The 24,051-nt window shown below is 40.2% G+C and overlaps 1 protein-coding gene across 2 annotated transcripts; it reads right to left on the reverse strand.

Annotated features, from left to right (window-relative positions):
* Positions 1-581: 581 nt before the first annotated feature.
* LOC103527724 (ADP-ribosylation factor-like protein 8B) lies at positions 582-23,523 on the reverse strand. 2 transcript variants are annotated; one of them, XM_030457739.1, is made up of 7 exons: positions 23,107-23,523; positions 18,665-18,745; positions 9,297-9,370; positions 8,848-8,941; positions 6,649-6,716; positions 3,690-3,760; positions 774-974 (listed from the first exon to the last, which is right to left on the reverse strand). In XM_030457739.1, the coding sequence occupies exons 1-7, from the start codon at positions 23,293-23,295 to the stop codon at positions 925-927; spliced, it is 627 nt and encodes a 208-aa protein (XP_030313599.1). In that variant the 5' UTR covers positions 23,296-23,523; the 3' UTR covers positions 774-924. The 2 variants fall into 2 exon arrangements, with proteins under 2 accessions (XP_030313590.1, XP_030313599.1); XM_030457730.1 differs by lacking the exon at positions 3,690-3,760 and having other exon boundaries at positions 582-974.
* Between the last annotated feature and the right edge of the window lie 528 nt (positions 23,524-24,051).

Genomic DNA, 24,051 nt, shown 5'->3' on the forward strand with positions numbered 1-24,051 from the left:
AAAAGTTAATTGCTCCTTTAATCTCTTTCAAAAGAACTAATCCTATTTCAGAGCTCAGCTGTATTAGGCTGTATACTTGAAAATTCTGAAGTTTCAGGAATAGAAGAAGTCCAGAAGCACTGCAAAAATTATTTCATTCACAGTAAAAATGCTTAGGAAATCCATTAACTTTGGGGGTAATAATGTCAGAAAGGATGCATAAGCACCTGCTCTCTTTATGCATTTTCCTCTCCATTTAAGAGAGAAAAACATCCACTGCAATTCCAGACTCTTTCCTCTCCTAACAGAGAAGGAGAAAATTATCTAGAATTTGTTTCAATTTTCAATTCCCAAAGAATATTTATAGGAATAATTTACATTAATGACTGGAAAAATTAGATAACTACAGATACATGACTTGGAAATAACTTCTCATAAATTATAACAGTTGAAAGGGTTGTTTTGTTCAGATTGTCTTATTTTGTTCAAATAAGATGCTTTTAATTATGGTTTTAATTAATTAATGGTAATTAACTATAGGAGTTCACAGGGAAAGCAATTTGCATGAAAAAGTATATAATATGTTTAAAAAACCAGTCATATCTGTTTCCACCGTGCATTTTATTCAGTTTCAAATTAGAATAAAAATTACTAAGTATTTGACAATTCACATGCATAAACTTAAACAGTTGAACCAAAAAAAGTATTGATTTCTTTCAGTCTTGGATTAAGGCATCCAGGAAATTCACCTAGGCAGACAGTACCTGGATTTTTAAAAAAAGAATCAAGATAGTGAGAGAGGCTGTAACTCAGTTTTACTTCTGTTAACAAATACAATCAAAGTGAGTCCTGGTAGTATGCAGTTGCATTCTTTATCTTTTGCTTGTTTATAGATGATAGGAGTCAAAGTGATTGGGAAAGAGTTATCTTCAGCAAAAGTTTTCTTCAACAGTGTCTTGATTTGGAGTGCTGAATAAGCCATTGTAATGTTATGTCTGCCAGAACAGATAAAACAAAATGAAAAATTCAGCAGACTGTTTGCAAAGTGTAAAGGGACAACAGAACACCAGTAGCTTAATACAAATAAAAAAAACAAACAAAGCCCAGAAAGAACTGGTTCTCATTCACACCTAATTAAAAATTCAGTAGTTAAGACTTCAAGTGGGCTATTTTCCTGTTGGTTTTTGTTTAAGTTACATGCAGTTTGTATTCTTAGAATATGATGACTGACATAAAATTCTCTGAGCCACAGATGAAGAATTGATTTAAGATGACCATAAAATTAACAGTAAAAGGCAGTATAAGAATGAATGCAGTATAAGAGCAAAGGCAGAAATACCCAACCAGGAGGAAAGAGAAGGGCAAACATCTGACAAAGCATTAAGAACCCATTTAGGTAGGTTGTAGGAGTCCAAGGTCTCTGAAGGACATGCAACATTAGACTTAAATCTGATAGTTGAAATTGGTACCACTCCTGACACAGTCTAGTGCATTGGGCTGAAAACTGCAGCAGTTCACAAACTGATTCATGAGCATATTAGATGCTTTTGCCTCAAGGCAGTAACATCTGTCAGGGAGGTAAGAAGGTTGTCAGGGGGCAGCAATATCTCTAGCCCTCAAATTTAAATTTGTTGCCACATCTGTCCAAAGTTCAAGACAGCACTCCATGAATATCCTGGCAGACGAGGCTAGGCACTAAGACTGCATCCCACGGCGTCTAAAACAAAGCTACTAACAATATTCCATAGTCTCTCAGGACACAGAACCTGGCAGTCTTACACCTATACCTCTTGATGAGAGCACTTTAGTTAGGTTGCAGTTTCACTAAAAAATTACTATAATCCCATTCAACTGCACTGACATAAATCAAAATGCAGAGGAAGGAGACAGCTCCCAGTCTTCTCCTTAACAGCCTAGTAGTTTTAGCACTTTAATTAGCTAAATATATTTTCATTATAGTTTTTCCAGTTGTTTGATCTCCATAGGTTCTTGCTCAGCTTCTTTTCAGCTACTCAGGGTGTTCCTAAGAATATGGCACACAGTGCTCCAATAATGCCTCCACTGTTCAAACAGATGATCCCATTCATTATTTATTTGGGCAAACATTCAGGAGCCAGGTTACTCTTTCAAGGCACAAGGTTACACTGGAAAATACTTCACTAATTCTTAGTTAATATTTTAAGTCTTTTTCATCACTGCTACCAGGACCTCCATAAATAAGTGATCTACACAGTTCTGCATTAGTGATCATTCTTTACGTTATTCTCCCAATTGCAAATTTTAGTATTTTTCCACATGCTTTTTTTCTCCTGGCCATCTATATAAATGAATCAGCATCAGTACCTATTTCCTCTAGGATCTTTTCAGAAACCATCTGGTTTCAACAGTTTCAAGTCACAATCCAAATTTTGAGATCCTCCACTGCAGCCTTGCCAATTTGATAAGGATCAAGCCCTGCCTTTCAAAACATCAATCACCTTCACTGAACTTCAACTATGCAGATGATCCTGCCTATGCTGTCCTTCTCAGTCCTTATATCTCAAAGCCTAATATATCCCTGTGTAACAGCACATTCTGTGTAGTTCAGTTACTCAGAGGTAACCCTTGCACTCCAAGTTGCAGCAAACCTAGGTCAGGCCCCCCTCAAACCAAGATACCCAAAGGTTGTACCTCATTTCCAGGTGAAGTCCTTACTGCCTAACACATCCCTTTACACAGCTGATATCTTCCCCCAGCCTTCTGAAGACAAGGCATCATGGCACAGCCTCATCACTGCCACTACCTGCTGAGCATGGAAATTTCCTCTGCTGCTGGGACAAACTGGCTTTCTTCCCATTCCCACTCCTACAACCTCTCATTCAGCTGAGCCCTACAGAGCTGCATAGCTCTTCTAAGAGTCTGGCTTCCTCCAGAAGCAGCTATAAAAATCTAGCCAGGCTGTAGCCCTCCCATACAGCAACACTTGTCTTAGCAGTGTGCAGGGAAGCAGGGTGGGGCAGAGGCCGCATGGCCCCAGGTAACTGCTGCTGCTGGCTCAGTCTGTGCTTCACCCCCTTCTCTGGCCCTGTGGAGGGAGAGGAAGGAGAAAACCTAACAGAGAAATGAGAGGAAAAAATAGGGAAGAAAGGGGGGAGGGAGATAAGAATGGGCAAAAAGCAAAGGCAGGTGAAAGACAATTTCATGTGGTTTTTAAAGATCTTCACTGCCTTCAGGATGCAGGCTGTGCATCCTCAGCAGGACAACAGCACTAATCCTCCCATCCCTCATCCCTCACTATTCCATACAGTCACATGCAGGTAACTATTGCTTAAAAGCAAAATCATGATGAAGTAAAACATTAGAAACTTTCTTTTAACTAACACTTCATAACTGGAAGGCCTTCCTATCCAGTTACAATTTTTTTCAGAAGTAACACAGGTTTTGTGAGGGATTCAATTACTTTGGATTTTAAATATATTTTTCTAAGGTCCCTGTCAAATTAATTTCTTAGCGTATCATGGAACTACACAATTCTACAAGTGACTTTTAAATTACTCATCACTGTATTAAAACAAATACAACTGCATGCAATATTTGAAACAAAATCTTTCAAAGTAAATTGAGATTTTTAGTTATATATTAGCTAGATATTCAAATCTCACTAATATTTTTAACATATAAGCCAAAATACAAAATATACATTGATGATACTGGAAGAAAAAGGAACTTACCAATGTTATCCTTCTCTTTACAGGAAATAGAATAGCAACAGATTTCTCTGTCTTGAATAGCTGAAAGGTTTCTACAGAAAAAAAAATTAAAGTAAAATAGGTAGTGTTATAACTCCACAAAAACTGACAACATAAATTTCCATTAAATTACATGTTTTCTGCTTTTTACACAGTGAGTTCTATTCTCTCCTCGGATATTAAATTTTTGAGATATGCTACTGTACACAAAACCCACCACATTTCTTAAACCATAAAGGTTAAAAGGTTATGAAGTTATTTCGCAAAATTCAAATTCCTCATTTAGTCAGTTTAATAGTGAATAATAAAACCCCAGACATCCATAAGCTCGAAAAAACATTTTGTAGTGGCAACCAAGTAATGGTACCATGCCTTACCATTCACCTTTTAACCTTTTCACTTTATAATCCAGAGTTTTGATCTCTAATACCTCTTATAATCAATAACAGTTCTCAAATGATCACACCATTCATCTTCAGGATTTTTGTTGTATCATACCTAAAATGTATCATATCTGATTTCAACTGAAAGGACACCTCTGTATTTCAGAAGAAACTGATTCTTGATTAACTTCTGCTTCCTTCTGGGTACTTCCCTACCCCCTTCAGAATTTCTGAGCACTTTGTTATTTTTTTCATTCATTTATCCTCATACAAGTGGCACAGACATGAATGAAGCAGATTTATGCTCCTGGAGCAGATGGGGAGTGGAGGCACTGCGAAGGAAGGAGTTTTGAGATCACACAAGGGACACTTAGATGAGAACAGTCACCTCCCTGGACTTCAGAAAAGCAGACTTGGCCTGTTCAGGGATCTGCTTGGAAGACTCCCATGGGATAAGGCTCTGTAGCAAAGAAGGGCCTAAGAAAGCTGGTTAATAGCCAAGATCACCTCCAGAGTCAGGAGCAGTCCACCCTAATGAGTCCAGAAAAAAAAAACAAAGCCATGAGGTGTAAGTCCAGAGGGTGGCAATGGGTAGCACAAGGGCTAGTTGGAGGTCAAAAAATATCTTTGTACCCCAGGGATAAATACTAGGTCAAATTCTGTCCAGCACACTCATCGATGACCTGGATGATGGAGCAGAGAGTACTCTTGCCATATCTGCTGATGACACAAAACTTGAGGGGAGCAGCTGACACACCAGAGGAGTGTAGTGTCATCTAGAAGGACCTCCACAGGCTGAAGAAACAGGCTGACAGAAATCTCAGAGCTCAACACAGGCAGAGTCCTCTCCTTGGGAGAAAAACCATTACATGCTGGAAGCCAACTGTCTGGGAAAGCAGCTTTGCAGAAAAGGACCTGAAGGTCCTCCTGGATACACATGTTGAACATGATCTAGCAACATTGCAAAAAAAATCTAATGGTATCCTGGGTTATGTTGGGAGTGTTGCTGCCAGCCAGTTGAGGGGGGTGATCCTTCCTGTCTAATCAGCCCTGGTGAGGCCATCCCTGGAGTGCTGTGTCCAGTTCTGGGCTCCTCAGTACAAGAGGGATGTGAAGGTCCAGGAGAGTCTAGTCAAGGGCCACTAAAATCCTTAAGGGGCTGCAATATCTTACATATTAGGAAAGGCTGAGAGCTGGGATTGTTTAGCTTAGAGAAGTACAGGCTCAGAGGAGAGCTCATTAATGTGTATGAATACCTGAAGTGATGCTATAAAGAATCATAGAATGGCTAGGGCTGGAAGGGACCTTAAAGATCATCTAGTTCCAATCCCCCTGAATGGACAGGGACACCTCCCACTAGACCAGGTTGCTCAATGCCCCATCCAACCTGGCCTTGAACTCTTCCAGGGAGGGGGCAGCCACAACTTCTTGGGCAACCTGTTCCAGTGTCTCACCACCCTCACTGGAAAGAATTTCTTCCTAATGTCTAATCTAAATCTCCCCTCTTCAAAATTTAAACCATTTCCCCTTGTTCTCTCACTACACACCTGTGTAAAAAGCCCTACCCCAGCTTTCTTATAGACCCCTTTAGATATTGAAAGGTTGCTATAAGGTCACCTCAGAGCCTCCTCTTTTCCAGGATAAGCCTAGTAACAGGACAAGAGGCTATGGACACAAACTGAAACAGAAGGTCTCCTCTGAACATAAAGAAAACCTTTTTACCTCCAAGGGTGGCTAAGCTTTAGCAAAGGTTGCCCAAAGAGGCTGCAGAGCCTCCATCCTTCAAGATATTCAAAAGTTATCTGGACATAGTTCAGGCAATTTTTTCTAGATGGTTCTGTTTGAGCAGGTGGGTGGACAAGATGACTTCCAGGGGTCCCTTCCAATGTCAGCCATTCTGTGATTCTGTTTCCTAAGCCTCTCTTGGTTGCTTAGCCTTTGGGCCATCCCTATACACTGAAACCTCACTTCACATCACTTAATTTCACATCATTTGCACTTCCTACTGATTAAAATTATGTGATTGGAGACACAGAATCCCATTTTGCAAAATTATTGCTATACTGACAATTTAAAATAACTTGTATTTCCTTTACAATAACTTTATTATGCATCAATTTTAGTTAGTTTCATTAACCCATAAGTATATGCTTTGCATACATGCCAAAAATCTCCAATTTGGTTAAATTTACAGACAGTAGTTTGAAATAGTTCTGTTCCAATGCCATCTGAGCCTTAAAATGCCACTTCAATATACTCTGAGAAATGTAAGTGAGCCTATTACTATCTACAGTAGTTGGATCTTCAGTGATGGGAAAACAGGATTATCTGAAACAACTTTGTAGAACCAAAATAATAATCAAGAGAGGTTCGAATCTACTGCAGTCAGTTATCAGTATAGATTGCTATTCCAACAGCCAACAGAGCTTGGATGTGGAGTATCTGAGAATGTAAAATGGAATCTGTTATAGCTGGTTATCAACATAGACTACCTGTGATTTTCTTCTACATACTGAATTTCACAGTGTTTCAGCTTTTTACATAGGTAAGCTACTTACAATTTCTCAATTAACTGCTTTTCATCCAGTGCTCCTGGGAGGTCTCTTTTATTTCCAAGGACTAACACCTGAAAGAAATATTTCATATTCATTTTAAATCAAGGACCAATAAATACTTGTTTTTTTCTTTAACCCTTTGTTGGAATTATTTTGGATCTTGAAGCCATGTATTTTTAACAGGATAGAGGACATATGCAAAATGACCACTGACCCTGGGACCATCATGGAAATGCTGCTCCTAGCCAGAATCAGATATTTGATGCAAACCTTCTGAAAGCTGAATCCAATTATTTCTGGGTGTATCAGTATCAGAACTCTACTCTGGAAGTGAATCTGTGAATTTCCGATGGCATTTTGGGATGGTGTCAGGTTGCACTAAGTGGACTGCTTTTGCATGCACCCAAACCTGTATGACTGCATGAAACTGGCTGGACTCAAGACTCCAACAGATGTTCAGTCCACGGGACCAAACTAAGGTTCACCAAAAGTAAGGCCCCAGATGTAGAGTCTGGGTCCTCAATACCCAAACATGATTGTCTTTACAGTTTTGCTCCCCTGTTTCTTGGTGCTGGCATACCAAAAACACTCAGGCATGCAAACCATATAACACCCACATTCAGCTGAATGACTGATTCCTCTCCCTTCCCTTTGAGAACTCACAGTCAGACAGGCAGCCATTAGGAATTAAGACTGAGAAATGCAGAAAATTTAACTGAATAGATGCTGGAATTTCAGAGTTCATACACAACACTTAAGGCTTCAGTTATAAAATATTTGGTGAATGGGTTGAGCACATCCTAAGATAAAGTAAGCACTGGAAGGTTTTTCTAATGATGATTGCATTACTGGTTTTTTCAGATCTGTTACAATTCTGAGTCAATATTATCCCATTATTTCCCATGGACCTGGAACATATTAAAACTCATTACTTATAGTCTCAGATTAATAAAGCTACCATAAAATCTATAATACCAAAGCCAGAGTACAATAAATTGAAGAAAGTTCAATACTACTTACTACCTATAAAATAAGTAAAAAATACATCACTGCACCATTACTCTGCTGGTCAGGATGGGCAATTGGAATGTGATATTATAACATATAAAGGCAAAAGAACTTAATTAAACACTTCTGAAGATATGAAGACTAATCATTTCAGGAAAAAAAGTGAGAAGTAAAACAGGATGTGAGGCAGTAAAAAGGACAGACAACACCAGTCACTATAAACAGTAGATTTCCATAGAATTAGTTCAATTCAATATGTAAGTAACATAAAAATATTCAACAATAATAGCAAACATAAAAAGGTGAAGAATTACTTAAAAACTCTCCTTCAAGAATGGACATGTGAAAACATTATTCTCACAACAGTTCCATGTTGGCTGTTTCTCTGCTCATCCTCAGATGACTCTGATCACTTGCACTGCTCAAATGTCCAAATATGTGCTTAAAAAAAGGGGTCAAGCAAAAGGCATCCAGTTGTAACTTCTTCCTGATTTGTATGTACTATTTTTTTCTTTCTTATGATCAAAGGTATCATCTTTTTCCTGGTGATATCAGCATCAAAGATTAACACTAGCCTAATTGATACCCACTTGCTCTAAACTGGCACGTTATATTTAATTAAACAACATCAGTCTCTATAACTCCTCACTAGAATTTCAGCAGAACGTACTATTCTTTGACACTTCCTACTGGAGAACAGATTCACATTTGCATTTTTTTCATACAGTTTAGTTTGAAAAACTAAAAAATCAAGTAAATGTCAGGACACAGAAGAAATCAAGCTCCTCCACAATCTCTGGAAGAAGACACTATTTGATGTTAGTATCTGCCAGCATTCAGAGAGAAAAATCTCACATGCATTAAGATACTGCACATAACTGGGGCACTGGTTCAAACTCAGCGAACAAGGGGACTGACTGGATGTAATTATTATCTGATAATTCCACATGTGAAAATGAGTTTTTTCCAAATCTATTTTGACCTTTAGACTAGAAAACATACAAACACACTGCAGCACTGATAAGACGCTGAGTCCTCTGAAAAAATGTCACAAGAATTTTTGTAAGAGCATTTAATGCATCAAGGCTGTATCACATTTAAGCCAGTATTTTCAAGAGTCCAGAGGAACCAGTTCCTGCTGATTTAGGCTATGGTCTTTGTAGAGCAGGCAAGAATAATAATCAAAATACTTACTGGAATTCCATGCAATTGTGGTTTATCTATCAAACTGTGTAGCTCATTCTTTGAAGCTTCTACTTTTTCTAAGTCTGCTGCATCCACCATGTAACTGAAATGGGAATAAGATTATTTATGGTACTGTCCATAACTTGCAGGAAGTCGCATTAAAATATCTGAATTGTTACAAATGTGTTCACACTGACAACAGCATTGTAACAGTCATGAGCTGTGTAAGCCCTGCATTTTTTAATAAAGGAAGATACAGAACTAAATACAGACCATGGGAAATATATGGTCTGGAACATAATTATTTGTCTATCTGGGTTGCTGGATGTGTAAAACACCCTACTTTTATTGCGCTGGGTCTTCTGATATGATGGAGATAGACAGGAAGAAAAGCCTGTCCATATTAATAACATATATTTTAAAATACATTTTCTGTGAGCATACACAAGAAAACTTACACAACTGCATTGACTCCTCTGCAATAACGTTCCCACATGCTTCGAAATCTTGGCTGCCCTCCAATGTCCCACACCTGGAAAAGGTAAGAACACCATAACACCAAAACTTTTTTGAACTACAGTCAAATCAGTCCTGTGACCTTAGCAGCTCCAATGAACTCTGCTCTTCCCCACTCACTGCAAGACAAGTCTTACTCTGATACCAATTTGAATTCTTCAAATGCACAGTCTAAAATACACAAAGAATAGCATTATCATATGAAAACAGTTATAAAGTCACATTTTAGGGGTCTAGGGAGACCTGAGGAAAGAATGCATCAGGCCTTCATCAGACAGACTGACACTGCGTAACCAAGAGCTGGTCAGAGAGCAGATGGAGCCTGTGTAAAGGATGACACACTCTAGGGAGCTCCAGTACTTCCACAGCTTCCCCATTTGTTCATCAAACACTCTTTAAAAGACATATGGATTAACTGATCAGAACCAGAAGGGAAACAGTACTGTAGGGTAGGCCTGAAGTGATTAATCAGTGAATCTTAAGGGAAGAAAGCTAAAATTCTGCTTGGGATTTTATAAAGCTTCAATCCTGCAAATACTTATGTATGCTATTAGTGCCCAGCAATCTCACTGAATACCTTAGCTAGGACAGGAGTTACTTATTATTTACAGTTAAAGTTATTTCTGTACAGGAGTTACTTATTCCACTTAGCTTGCAAAAATTCAGTATTTTTCGTGGATGACAATAATCTTGTTTCAAAACTGCTTCCAAGGTCAAAATACCACAGAAATTATCTAAATCATGCTGGCAAGGGCTGCATGATGATGCAGCTGTTGCAGCTACATCCAAAGGCAGCTGCAGTACAAAAGATACACCTAGTAAAAAAGTGATGAACACTGACAAATAAAAAGAATGTATTTGCTCCTATGTCAAAGAAAACTAATTATTTCTTACTTTAATCTGATTTATCTTTCAAAATAATAGGTAGTCTATGCTAGATCAAGGAGGCATATCCATTACAGCACAAAATAAATTTGTAAGTAACAGAGAAGGAAATTTTTTAAAGAGACAAGAACACAGCATTTTCTTTTCTTTTCATATTTATACTTTATGAATCCAAACATATTAAACCTGCTGTGGCAGCAAAGGGATAAGGCTTTTTTCAACTAATGTGGACTCTAATTCAACAATCCATAAATTGTATTTATGTATCGATTTCTCTATCATTTTTGGCACCTTATGTTCATATTTTAGAAAGTATTCACCATTAAAATAATTCCCTGATTGATATCTTATGTTCCTTCAGGCATAAAATTAGCACAGCACCTAAATGTAGATTGCCTTTTAGCCCCTCTATAAGGGAATGTGTATTTATACCTTAGAGTTGAGTGATCTTCAGACCTTGAACTGGGTATCAATTATTATCTGCACTGACATCTGAAGCACTGTTTCAAAAGTCTTAATAAAATGAAGCTCAGTAGATAGGAGGCCACAGTTCAGTATTGTAGTTAGATGACAAAGCTCATACTAACACTAATTATTCCAATAACTCATCAGGACCTTGAAACTATCATTAACCATCTGGTGCACATCTGTGTGCCTGGAAAAAGAAACCAAATTATTTTCATGGTAGATCAGAGAAGAAAGAAAGGGAAAGAGGACAGGGAAGGCCAGTAGTAAGATTAGATTTCTGGAAATTGACAGAGATTACTCCTGGTAGCCAGAAAAATCTTCAAGATTATGAAGCCTGGACTAATCACAAAATAAATGATACAAGATAAATATAATATTGGGTTTGCTCTGGCTTGATTATACACCATATATATACCATATTAAATTGCACTGTAGAACAAATATTATTCTCAATAGGAGAGTCACCTTGAAACAATAGAAAGGTAAGCCATTCCAGTCAGTTTCCCTAAGAAGGCTTATAGCTATTCATTGAAGTACAACATGAAGGACAGAAGACAGACCAGGTGTTTTTAAAAGTTCTTGGGAACACAGTTTATGTCAATACATTAAGTTAAAATAATCTGAAATAGAGAGAAAAATAAATGCATGAAATAAAAAAAAAATCCTCATCTCTTTGCCTATGAAATGAAAATGGTGCTAGCAGTAACTTTCTAATAGTCTTTATTATACTGAATAGCCAATTACTGCCATTAACTACTTTTTCAAAACACAACTCTCTGTCCCAAAACATTTACACTGTACGTAACAGGACAGAACTGTGAGAATACAAGAGGCATTCAGGAAGAAAAGGGAAGAGGTTCTAGAGTAAGGCAGTTTTTCTTGCATGAAACTTTCATGTTTTGTACATCACCTATTTTTGTATTCCAGTATTTAATACATAGGTAGAAAGTATATTGTGAGTGTGATCTGGGAGATACAGGAGACTACACCTTAACAGCAGAATATACTGCTAGGTATGAAAAGAAGTTCCTTTTGTCAAAGTGTTTTTAAAAAGAAACTGGCCATCAAATTGCTCCTATGACTTTTGTTGGCCTCTCAGAAATAAACTGCTCATAATATTTAACAGATAACTTTATCCAGCTGACTTTAAGAATCAGAAAATGCCCACAGAATGATCAAATCAAACAGAAAAGTTTAATACCCAGTACCTCTGCCTCACAGGAGATTAAAATCTCAAGGAATTATTGTTTAGGCTCAGTCTCAAAGGTGTTTTTATTTCTACAGCATTTCATAAATCTACTTTATTTGTTCCTGTCTACTCCTACTGAGTGGAAATTCTTGTGCTTTCAGGTCTACACTCTCATAAAATAAAATAATGCAATGTTTTAATTAGTAAACTAGATTAAACACCCTATATTGGAATCATCACTTACCATTTTTCTTATACTAACCAATTAAATCACACTCTTCTAAGACAGAAATACATGGATTTATTTCTTGTTCAAATTCTTCCTGTGAATCTAAGGCTCCTTCTTAACACTGCAGATACCAGCTATGTTTAAGGAGCAAACCCTCTTGACAACTGAATAAAAAAAAAGGGTTTTGAAAAGCTTTCAGTTGCGGGAACATTTGCTATCACTCTTGTTGTGTTTCTTTTAATGAGCTTATATTGTGGGAAGGCTTCATGGCTAATTAGAAAGTTCCAGTATTTTCTGGATATCTGTTTTACATGGCTTTTTTTCAGACATGCTAGGTAGAATATTTCTTGTGGACAAAGATGCATAGAATGACACATTTATATCTGGATGCCAATTCATGGGTTTCATTACCTATGGTCTCATGGCAGTCAGAGAAGCCTGGATAGCTATGTAAATGAGCAGATGTAACATCTTCTTTAGAATGACAGAATTAGAAACTAGGCTTGGCAGTACTGACTAGAGTCCTTTACTAAAGGATCTTAACCTTCATTGCAGACATTTAGCTTTATCTTAATTTGCAAGCTGAATGAATCCATGCTACAAATTCTTGAAACTAAAAAATATCAGAACTCAAAGAGTACCTGTCCAGAATAAAGTAGCACCAGCAACATCCAACACCTTGCACACAGACAAGCTCACGTATACTGTGATATTACTAATGAGCTCACACAAAAATGGCAAGCAGCCATAGCATTCATTGCCAACTCAGTGTGTAATAACAATAGGGAGTAACTGGAAAGTATGGGATTCGTATTCCTCAACTTCAGCCACCTAATGTAGGCACCTAATCCAAGTGACTAAAATCTCTCTACTGAAGACCTCAGAGGGCACCCGGGAAGAAAACAACTCCATCTGTCTTACCCACCTTGCTCACCAGATGAACCAAACTCGCAAAGCACTCACTGCTCTCCACCAGGTTCAGGCTACGGGCTCAGGCCAGCTTCATCCTTTTCAGCTGGCTAAGCTCAGGGGAGACAAATCCTAAATAATCACCTGCTCTAGACTGGAATTTTCAACCAGTAATGTGCAGCTTCCCCATAAAATACAATGTAAGAATAAAAAGAGCTAAATCAAATAAAATTTGTAATAAAATGCCCGGTGGCAATAGAGCGATACTTGTAGTACCAGCTGTGCAACCTATTATGGAAGTTAGAATACTTTACTATCTTAGAATAGTTACGATGTATCTATTATCCTACATGTTGGAAATGCCTTTACAGTTGTTTTTAAAGCTGAAATAAAACACACCACATGGCTATACTTTCTGCATGCAATATTCCCAGAACACTGTGTTGTATGAAATCAGACCAGGTTCTTTAAAGACTCCTGTTGTCACTCCTCAATGGCAATAAAATTCCAAATTTTGAACACTTTTTTGCAACTAATATTTTATTTTAGTCAGTCAGACAGTAAAAACACTATATGCATACAAACAATTCACAGTTTATAATAGCACTTTCACTGAAGAATGCCAAAAGGACTAAAGATTTGCAACACAAAACAGCTGAGTATATTCAGCTCCTGAAAACAGGCATGGAGGCATTTTAATGGGAGGAGTGATTCCTCAATAAGCAGAGTATATTTGTCATTTTAATAGAAACAGGAGGTGCAATGTTGGAAGGACCAATAATGGTCAAGACAGACAAGTGATGTCTGTTGTAAGAAACCATTTCCTGAAGCTGGTGGTCCTACCTCCACAATGTGTTCTAAGTCAGGACCAGGAAGCCAGCTTCATTAACACTGTAATCCTCTCAGCCAGGATGTAACATGCCTCTGAACAGGAGCAAACCCATCCCAGCCTCAATACTGTGTCCTGCCTGAAGCAGAAATCCCCAATTCTGCCTGAAATCACCAATTCTGACATGAAATCCTTTGTACACTTGTTTCACGTGTTCACTGATCAGTCTCTGGAAATTAAAATCCATGAAATTCTGGTGAAAGTAGGTATATAGTAGTTCTAAGTTGTAGGCAGAACATGCCTTTGGAAGACTGAGGGCAAGGAGACCAGAAATAAGGACACTGACAGCAAAGAACAGCCAATCAGTAACTACTGTAGTGATTATTAATTTTGTTTTGAAGAACATATAACCATGAAAGGAAAAATGAGTATTTGCTCAATAGCACAGAAAAGCCAGGAGAGGTGCAATAGTGTGTGTGCTGGGGAAAGGTAATCTAATACTGGTAGATTAGACAAGAAAAGGACACTCTCCCATCACAGATTTAACCCCACAGAGCAGCTCCCTGGCACTCTCCTCATTTGTACCCCTTGCCCTCTATCTCTCAACTCTGAGCAATACTGACAGATTTCCAGCACTTAGCAAAGAGTCAAAGCTGCTGAGGACAGAGCTAACCAGGGGCAACATTTATGGTTCCCAGGTGTCTCAACAGGATGGTGGAATAGAACATCCCTTTATATAAGCTGCAGATAATTTCCAAGATGGGAGTGGATAAAAAGAAAAGATCAGAATCTTAAAGTATCCAGACTGGAGAGAGGGGTCTGAAACAAGGTAGCTGAAATTTAACACACACAAGTTCAGAATTTGGGGCAGAGGGAACCAAATGCACTAGCACAAAATGGGTAATAACTAGGTAGAAATGCAGGACAAAATGTTTGAACAGTTCACAAAGCAAGTATTTCAAGTGTTTCAGATCTTAAATCAGCATCTACTAGCAGAAGGTTGTGTAAATTTTGGAAGTATCCCCAGTGTCAGGGAGGTTCCTATACTGGTTTTGAACAGAAGAGACACAGGCTAATCTGAAAAAGTCCAGATGAGGAAATAAAGGGTGAGAAGAAATTTTAAAAAATATGACCTATAAAGATGGAAGAAAGGAGCAAAACTGACATGCGTCTCAGGAAATGGGTGACAGATATAAAGAAAAGAAAAAACAGCTCAATTTGTGATGACAGCAGTTCATGTTAGGTATTAGGTTAAAGCTTTTTAACACTTATGAGTGAAAGAACACTGTACAAAACAAGGCATACTGCAGAACCTTCTTTATGGAAGAACATGTTTTAAGAACCATTACCTGAGATATCTGTGTAAATACCTAATTCACCTAAGAGTACAAGTTTGATCTAGACAATTCCTTGACAACAACTCTTGGTCTTCCTTTTTAGTTGTCCTAACAGTTACTCTGACCAACTGGTGAGCCATTCAGCACTGCCTGTTCTGACTCAAGACCCTTTTCACAAAGTTCTTCCCAGCCAGTCAGCCTTTAGTGGTGCCTGGGGATGATCCTTCTCAGGTGCAGGACTCAGTATTTCCTTTCTTTACCTTCATAAAGGTCCTGTCAGCTCATTTCTCCAGTCTGTTGAGGTCCTTCTGCTTGGCAGCATAACCCCTGCTGCTATCAGCCAGCCCTCTCAGTTCTGTACTGTCAGTAAACTTGTTGAGGGTGCACCCTGTCCTACCATCCAGATCAGTAATGAAGATGCTAAACAAACTCTGGGGAATATCACTAGTAACTGGACTTCCTGCCAGTGGCCCCTGCCCTTTTGAACCCAGCAGTACAGCTTTTCCTTACATACAACTACCAGAAATCCCTGGGACACCCCCCAGAAATTTTTTATAGCAATAACCACTCTGACCTGAGATCATCCCAGTCTTTCCAGAGTGAGCCAAGCCAAATGTAAAAGCCAATACTTGCTGAAACACTGCTGGAGCTATATGGGCAGTCCACACAGAGGTGTGTATTACAGCATGACAGGTGAGATAGTGACATAACAAATAAGATGCTTTTTCATTGCTGACGAATAGCAAGATACAAAACAGGAGGGGTTTGTGAGGATGTTTGATGACTTGGAAACTCTACTATCCGGAGGAGGGAGCAGTGCTGCAATGAAGCTGGAAGAGGAACACAGAGCCTGGATAATCCTCCTCTGCCTCCCTTCCTGCCACACCACAGGTAGAAGCCAGCAGCTTGGCTTGGCCCTCCAGCAGGCTGGTGTGCACTGGCCCGGGCTGCAGCTCCGGTGGAAGGACGGTGGCCTCTAGTGGTGACATCTGGGGTGACCGCACTCCCAACTCCACAGCTCCAGGCCCTGAGCAGCAACCAAGTGCTCCCTCCCCACTGCAATACTCAAGACATGGTGCAGAAACTGGCAGTGCTATCTTAGGGTAACCTTAAGCGAAGGTTAAGGAAAGAACAAGGAAAATGAAGCTGCTGAATTACCTGTGCGTATGCACGTCTTGTGTTGCTTTATTTCTTTTTTATACCTCAGGCCATTCTAAGACCATCACTACAAGAACCAGATTCATAGAATCATCGAATCATAGAACTGGCTGGGTTGGAAGGGACCTCAGAGATCATCGAGTCCAACCCTTGATCCACTACTGCTGCAGTTACTAGACCATGGCACTGAGTGCCACATCCAGTCTCTTTTTAAATATCTCCAGGGACGGAGAATCCACTACTTCCCTGGGCAGCCCATTCCATTGCCGGATCACCCTCTCCGTAAAGAAATTCTTTCTAATGTCCAACCTAAACCTCCCCCGGCACAACTTAAGACCGTGTCCTCTTGTCTTGCTGAGAGTTGCCTGGGAAAAGAGACCAACCCCCACCTAGCTACAACAATGGTTTGCCATGCATATCTTCTGAGGCTCTTGAAATTTGCTTTGGTAAAAGAATTTTTTTAGTTGCTGTCTAGCTTATTGAACAGTAAATCTCACCAAAGCAAAAAGATTACTAATACTGAGCTAATAAGACAATAGAGACATTCCACATTCCATCACAATCAAATCACTCAGCAAACAACACGACTTGCTTGGAATTAAAACCCCAAATCAATTCAGTCATTTTTTTTTTTTTTACAGGAAAAAAGTGAAAGCCATCAATTTTGTTATCATCTTCATCAAAAAAGTTTTAACAGATGCCTAAATTGTATTATACTAAGTATTTGAAGCTGGAAATCATCCTGTAATTTAAACCTTCAACCACAACATCAAAACCCATAAAGTTTCCTGCCCAGATTTCAGATACTGCCAGGTAAAATCTGTCTTCTTTGCCTCATCTTTTTTTTTTTTTTTTTTTTTTTTTTTAAATAATAGGTGACAGGTTTCATTAAGTACACTGACAAGCCAAAATTTCAAAATTTATGGTTCAAGCTGACAGCTTTACATTTCTGATCACTCCCAGCTTCAGTTAAGGAGCACATAAAATTGGCATCTTCCAACAGAAGATTTCACTTGCATAAATCAAGTGTCTTTCTTTCAGTATGATTCAGGCATTCATATACTTAGGCATGTCAGCAACCACACTTCTATACTCTATGATTAAAGACTAAATATGAGAAAAAAATCTGCTGGCCTCTGGAAATGACTGCCAAAATGAAACATAAGAAGACTGTGGGCTCTTGAGTTGTTGTTGCCTTCTGAAACTGTGTGGAGTCTGAGGATAGTGCTATAATCAAGAAACCTGGTGGTGAAGCTGCACTGGAATCCTTCTTAACGGTCTACCCCAAGATGCTGCAAAACCCACATAAGGGATTAGCATCACTTCTTTGCCTAAGGTGATTAGTTTGAGTCTTCTGGAATACCATTTTTTCACTTGATGACTTTTTGATCCAGGTGGTTGCTCAGCCTCACTCTTATAATAAGTTAGAGTCTGTTTTTCAGTGTACCCTGAGACCTTTGAAAAAGTTCAGCTTTAGCATCTCCCAGTGAACAGAATTCAATTATCCTTTTTACTACCCTTACCTGCTCACTCTTCAGAGTGGGCAGACAATTAACAACTGTTAAATAGTCACATTTCAGAAAATCCTCCCTAGGTTTAGGAGTCATATCAAATCAAAGGATAAAGAGAATCTTTAGAAATAAGGGAGAGGGGAGAAGAAATTAAGGAAATTGAGGGAAAAGTCAAGGTAAGAGCAAAAACATATACTAAGTTTTGATAGAAATTGTTAATTTGATCTAGACTTATAAACCAACCTCCCTTTATTATCAAAACACAGACTGAGCTTTTATGCTACTGGGGTGATTTATTTCTATTTTGATGCCTGTGGCATGAATCACAGCCAAACTGTTATTGTCTTACACTTCTCTATAGGCCTAAGAGATAGTCCTCTGACACTCACCTTACACTGGATGGTCTATTTCCATACAGCTCACATTATATCATTTAAACTTCAATCTCCACTGATTTGCTTAAGTTATCAGTGAAGTTGCTTCAGATCTCACAGTTGAGAGCAAGAGGCACCTGCAGGAGGCAACTTAACTCCTTTAACTATCTCAGAAGCCTGTGACCTTTCTAACTCAAAAGACAGCAACAAAGCTTCTGCCTGGCATGGATATCAAGTCCAACAGGTAAATGACACAAAGAAATACATTATTATATGATTTTTAAAAGTTAATTTTGAGGTAGAAAACCACATAAATGATCCCATCACCTTCAAAGAAATTTCCTAAGCTTTCACATTACAAGTTGAAATCAGTTTGTCTACTAGTTATTCACTCTGTATTAATTCAAACATGCACACTTACCTTTATGGTAACATTTCCTTTTGTTATTTTCCTCATATTGAACCCTACTGTAGGAATCATATCTTCTGTGAACTGCCCTGACTAGAATAAAAACACACAAAAAATATTTATTATAAAAACATTAATATACAGCAGATTCCTTTATTGTTTGCAACTTATTTTTTTAATTTTAAAACACTAAAACATCACATTAATTTTTTACAAGAGCACTGGCCAGCACTTCAATTAATGCATTGTCACACCAAGGAAGATTGGTCATTTCAGTCTCTTTAAATGACATTTTATTGTCCTCAGTTGCAAAGGTCATGCCAGAAACCATGAGATTTCAGGCAGTTCTTCATCTAATCCCTAAGCCAAGCAGAAAGCAGCACCGTTAAATTATTTAATCATAGCATTGTGGAATAGTTTGGATTTGAAGGGACCTTTAAAGATCATCTAGTCCAACCCCAAATATAATAAAACCAGTATAATAAAACTATCTACACCAGGATTTTTCCCTGTAGTTTTTCACTACTGTTACAGCTGATAATAAATGTAGTAAATGATGAAAGATTATTCATGTAGAGTAACACATGCAGACCCTTTCCTTCTGAGTAACTGACAGAGGAGTCCTGCTGTAGAAGCCAAGAGAACACGATTAAGATTGAAAAAGACAAGGTACTAACTCAGCACACTACAAACAAACATAAAAACCAGTGTTGCCTTCTCCCTCAGTTCAGAAAAAATGTTTTTACAGGACAGATGCTTATCATCATGCCAACAGGAACCTTTCACATGTCTACTAACTAAAGAAGACAGCTTTTGAGAAGAAAGGTGAAACTTGGATCAGTAACTCATTATTCATTATTCCCTTTCAAAATACATCCTTAGTATGGTATCTCCTAGGAATGGTGCATTAAATACATAGTAAATACGCAGAGGTTACCTAAAAGTTTTATCTACAAAGAGTAGACAGTCCTCTAGACAAGGGAACAGGACCTTCTGGACTTCCCAGTTCCTTCCTGTATCTACCTGCTCATTTTCCCTTCTCTTATTTCAGTCCTGTGTATCCTGGGGTTTGTTTTTGGTTTTTTATTTTAAAAAGGATATGTAGACAAGGAGGGAAACAGGCATTGTCCAACAGGTTTGTCCAACATCCTACTTCAGAACTGGACGATCAGAGCTTCAGGGTGCTCCAGAACAGCTACATGCCACACAGTGCACACACTGCCTGCAGCTACCCTTAATACTAGTGCATGTTTGCATGCTCAGTTTGCTTTCTGCAACTTTTCTCTTTACTGTTTGTGGCAGCATGAGAACAGACTATGCGTCCAGTTTGTTTTCACAAACTATAATTAATTATTTTTAACCTAGGACTTTAAAAGCTGTATGGCCTTTGGCAGTTACAAGATTTGGGGGTTTGGAATTAGATTCTTCAAGCAAGAATGAACTTCCATCAATTACTTGTTGAGCCCTGCATATGGAAACCTCCTTGACAAATTCTGTACTGTACATTTTCCCCATCTTTTGTTTTTGGAAGTCTCTTTTTTTTTCATTTCCTCTTTCCTTGTTTCAATGGCTTGTCAACACCAGTTGGAAAAAACAGTGAAGAGAAATGCCCCTGCAGTTTCACACAGATACCCAGCGTGACGGAAGTTTTTAGCTGAATGGAGTAAGACAAGGATAATTAGTAACCACCTTCTGTAGCAGGTACTGGCCTGATCTGTTAAAATGTATAGTTCATTTATTTGTGACAGGCAGACCTATATACACATGGACACATAAACCCTGAAAACATAGCATCATTACTCAAGAAAAAAACAGCTTAACTGTTATTGGGGTATCTGGGGACAGAATGCAAAGAATCATAAAGTCCCCTTTGTTGGTCTTCAGTCTTCTAACAGTTTTCCATTACAGTTGAAAGGAACCAGCTACAAAGAAAGTATTGTTTGCAGTTCTTTATTTCCCCAAACAATGAAGAAAAGAAAGTAGTATGTTGAATAATTTGCTTTCATTAGTCCAAAAACTGGTTATTGTGTTTTGTTTCAAGTGCTGTAAGCTCCATAAAGTAAAAAAATCTGTTCCATTTTGCTTGCTAGGAAGTTTTACATGACAAATTACCTATTTTTGTGACTATTCAAGATAAGCAAACAAGATTATTGTTGTCTATCAGTAAAAAAGAGATTACACGCCAACACAGATTATAACAACTGATGCTAAGAAATTTGTGATGTCCTCTTTGAATGTTGCTGAATATTGAACTGGCAATGCATACAGCTATAGCTGCTTACCATAAAGTCCATGGGACAGATTCTATTCCATTGGACTAATGCATATCCATGGTAAGCTGTACTTAACAGTATCCAAGATTTCCACTGGTAACAGAGGACTAAATATGACTCAAGGTCTTCAGGGAGAAGACTGCCACAAAGGGCATTTATTGAGTGTTAGCATGGTAGAATCTGAATACTATTGCAAATTGGAAAATATAGTAATTTAATTCCATTTTTTTTTATGATCCACAGTTTGCATTTTAAGTAGCCACTATGTTGTAATGGTTATTTTTGTCTCACCATGCTCTAGCCACATACACACAAATGCACCTACATACCTAAAATACCTGATCTATTTGCCATCCCTATCAACTGTTTTCAATAGTAGCTATTTTCTATTGCCTTACTTGCAAATTCTTCAGTCTTCTTCAGTGATTATCATGGTGTGTCACCTCCTGATTGAAAGAGCCAAAAGCTACAAAACCTGAAATCTGTGATACTCCCCCAAGTCATAAAACATTAATGACTTACAGAATATTCTTAATCAACACATTTAGTGGCAAAATCAGTCCTGCAGTTATAGCAGAGCTCTGGTATTCAGGATACAAGCACACAAGAGAAAAATACACAATGCCATTCCACAGGTGGTGTAATAATATAATGACTGAAAAAAAATTCACAAGATATTTATAATGCCACACTATTGTTGAGAGGTTTCTAAACTGCTGTGTTCTTCTTTGCTCCGCTTTTGAAATCAGCCCAAGAAAATATAATTTGTCATGCCTTTGTCCTCCTGCAACAAACCCATCCTTGGGAGATGAACACTTCCAATGGGCACAAGGAGTGCAGAAATCTGTGTTAGCAAGGCAGTCGGAATGCCTAAGAAACTAACTAAAATAGCAGTTTCATGTATTTTCTGGTTTTGATTGCTTTTGATTGCATTTGTTTATTGATCACCAATGTCCCCCAACACGTTTTCATTTCCTTATCTACTCGTCCTACACCATTCTTTGTTCTCCTTTTCTGTCTCTCCAAACTAATCTCCCGTTTTTCCCTTAATCCCTAATCATATATGAAAGAAAACAATAAATGTCATAAACTCACGTTCATAATTTTCTAAGTCCCTCTGACTCATACACCTCCCAGTCTAGTTTTGATTCTTGAACCAGTAACTTTCCAGAAGGACTGAAAGCCTGGAAGTCTTTCATCTGGAAGCCTGTATCTCATGGCAGGTGAAGCTGCAATACATCTAACAGCAGTGATCACCTTGCAGAAAAAGATATGCACTGAGAAGTTTTATCATTACTACCAACCATATTTATTTGCTCCCAACTTCTGCTGAAAAGTAAATCTTTGGGATGGACCCAAAGGCAGCTGGGCAGAAGGCAGAGAAAACAAACACAAGGAATGTATTTCAACACGGCAACAAAATTAAAAATGTCATGATGGGTCTCAGCATTAGAGAGGAACAAGGTGCTAGGCACAGTGGGAAGGGAATGCCAAAATCAGGCATGAATGCTGGGAAAGAGAAATGAAGGAATTGTGGGAGGCATTAATATTGATGCAACTAATGGGATGGGGGAATTCAGTGTCCGGGAAGCTACAGTCTTGGAGGATATGCAATATATTCCGAGTTACTGTGACATCCACTGACCGTGACAAGCCAACTCTAAATCAGAGGGAAGAATCCGTGCCCAGTTACCTGCTTTGAGATGGGCACGCTTTGCAGTCATACACAGGAGACAATTTTTCTCCCTCTTAATAGACTGTCACACCCATCTGGGCCTGCTCTGCAGTTTTCCAGGTTGCAAGAGACTCAAGAGCTGCCCCACGCCCGCCGCCCCCTCCCTCCCTCTCACCGCGGGACCTCCTGAGAGGCGGCGGCCCCGTCACAGGCCGTGCAGGCAGAGCCCGCACTTGTTGCCAGGGAAGCGACGCGGAGCGGCCGGCTCGGGCGGGCCGGGGGGACTGCCGGGAGGACCCCTCCAGCCAAGCCGGACTGCCGGGCGCTCCCCTCCAGCCAGGCCGGACTGCGGGGCGATCCCCTCCAGCCAGGTCGGACTGCCGGGCCGCCGCCCCCCGCCTCGCCGCCAGTGGCCACCCTCATCCCCCGCCCCGAGCGCCCCTCGGCCCGCCCTGCCCCGGCCCCTGCCCCTGCTCCTGGCCGGCAGCCGGGCTGCGGCAGCGTACCGCCAGCACGGTGAGCAGCGTGGTCTTGCCCGAGTACTGCAGCCCCACGAGGGTGAGCTCCATCTCCTCCTTCCAGAACAGCGAGCGAAGCCACTCCAGCAGCCGCGCCACCAGCGCCAGCATCCCGGTCAGTGCCCCCGACCTACGGCAGGCGCCCAGCCCCAGCGGCACCGCCTCGTTGCTGGGCATGGGAGCGCCGGGCGAGGGTGGCGAGGCGGCGTCGGGGTCTCGGGACGGGGGACCTGGGGTCGGCGGGGAGGAGGCTGCGCGGGGAGCCGAGCGCCAGTCGGGGCCCTCACGTGATGGCGCCGCCGCCACCGCCCTTCTCCCGCTGCCACTTGCTGCAGGCAGGGGAGGGGTTTGGTTCCCTTCGGTTTAGCCCGGCCGGGGGCGGGAGAGCGGAGGGAGAGCCACGCGGGGGACCCAGGCAAGCGAGCGTGAGTCAGGGCCCCGCGCTGTCCGGAGGCATCCGCCGGGTGAGGTGATGGAGCCGCGGCTGCAGCAGGGGGCGGGCGGGGCGGCTCCCCCAGGAAATGACGGGCGGGGCCAGGGCGGCGGACGGGGGGATGTCCCGCAGGTCCTAAGGGCCTGGAGCGGTAACAAAGAAGCACCAGGGACCGGCAGGGTGGCTCCGAGCATCGCCATGGGCGGGTGTGGCACCGCGGGGACGGTGTGGGGCAAAGAGCTGGTCCCTGGCGCCAGTGAGAGGGAGCAGGGAGGCCTGGCAGAGCAGCCACCATCAGCGGTCTGTACAGCACCCTCTACCCAACACCCAATGGCCAAGGGCTGTGTTTGCAGCACTGGTTTATGAGAGCTGGTGGACTTGCGTCTCCCTGACAGGTTTGATTTTGTAGGTCCTTTACCTGTAGCGATGCCAGTTCTCCCATCCCTAAGACCTCCACTCTTCAAATGGAACTCTCGAACATCATGTAGGGACAGGCTTTC

The sequence above is a fragment of the Calypte anna genome, chromosome 1 (genome assembly GCF_003957555.1).
Source record: "Calypte anna isolate BGI_N300 chromosome 1, bCalAnn1_v1.p, whole genome shotgun sequence".
In the NCBI taxonomy this organism is placed as follows: domain Eukaryota; kingdom Metazoa; phylum Chordata; class Aves; order Apodiformes; family Trochilidae; genus Calypte; species Calypte anna.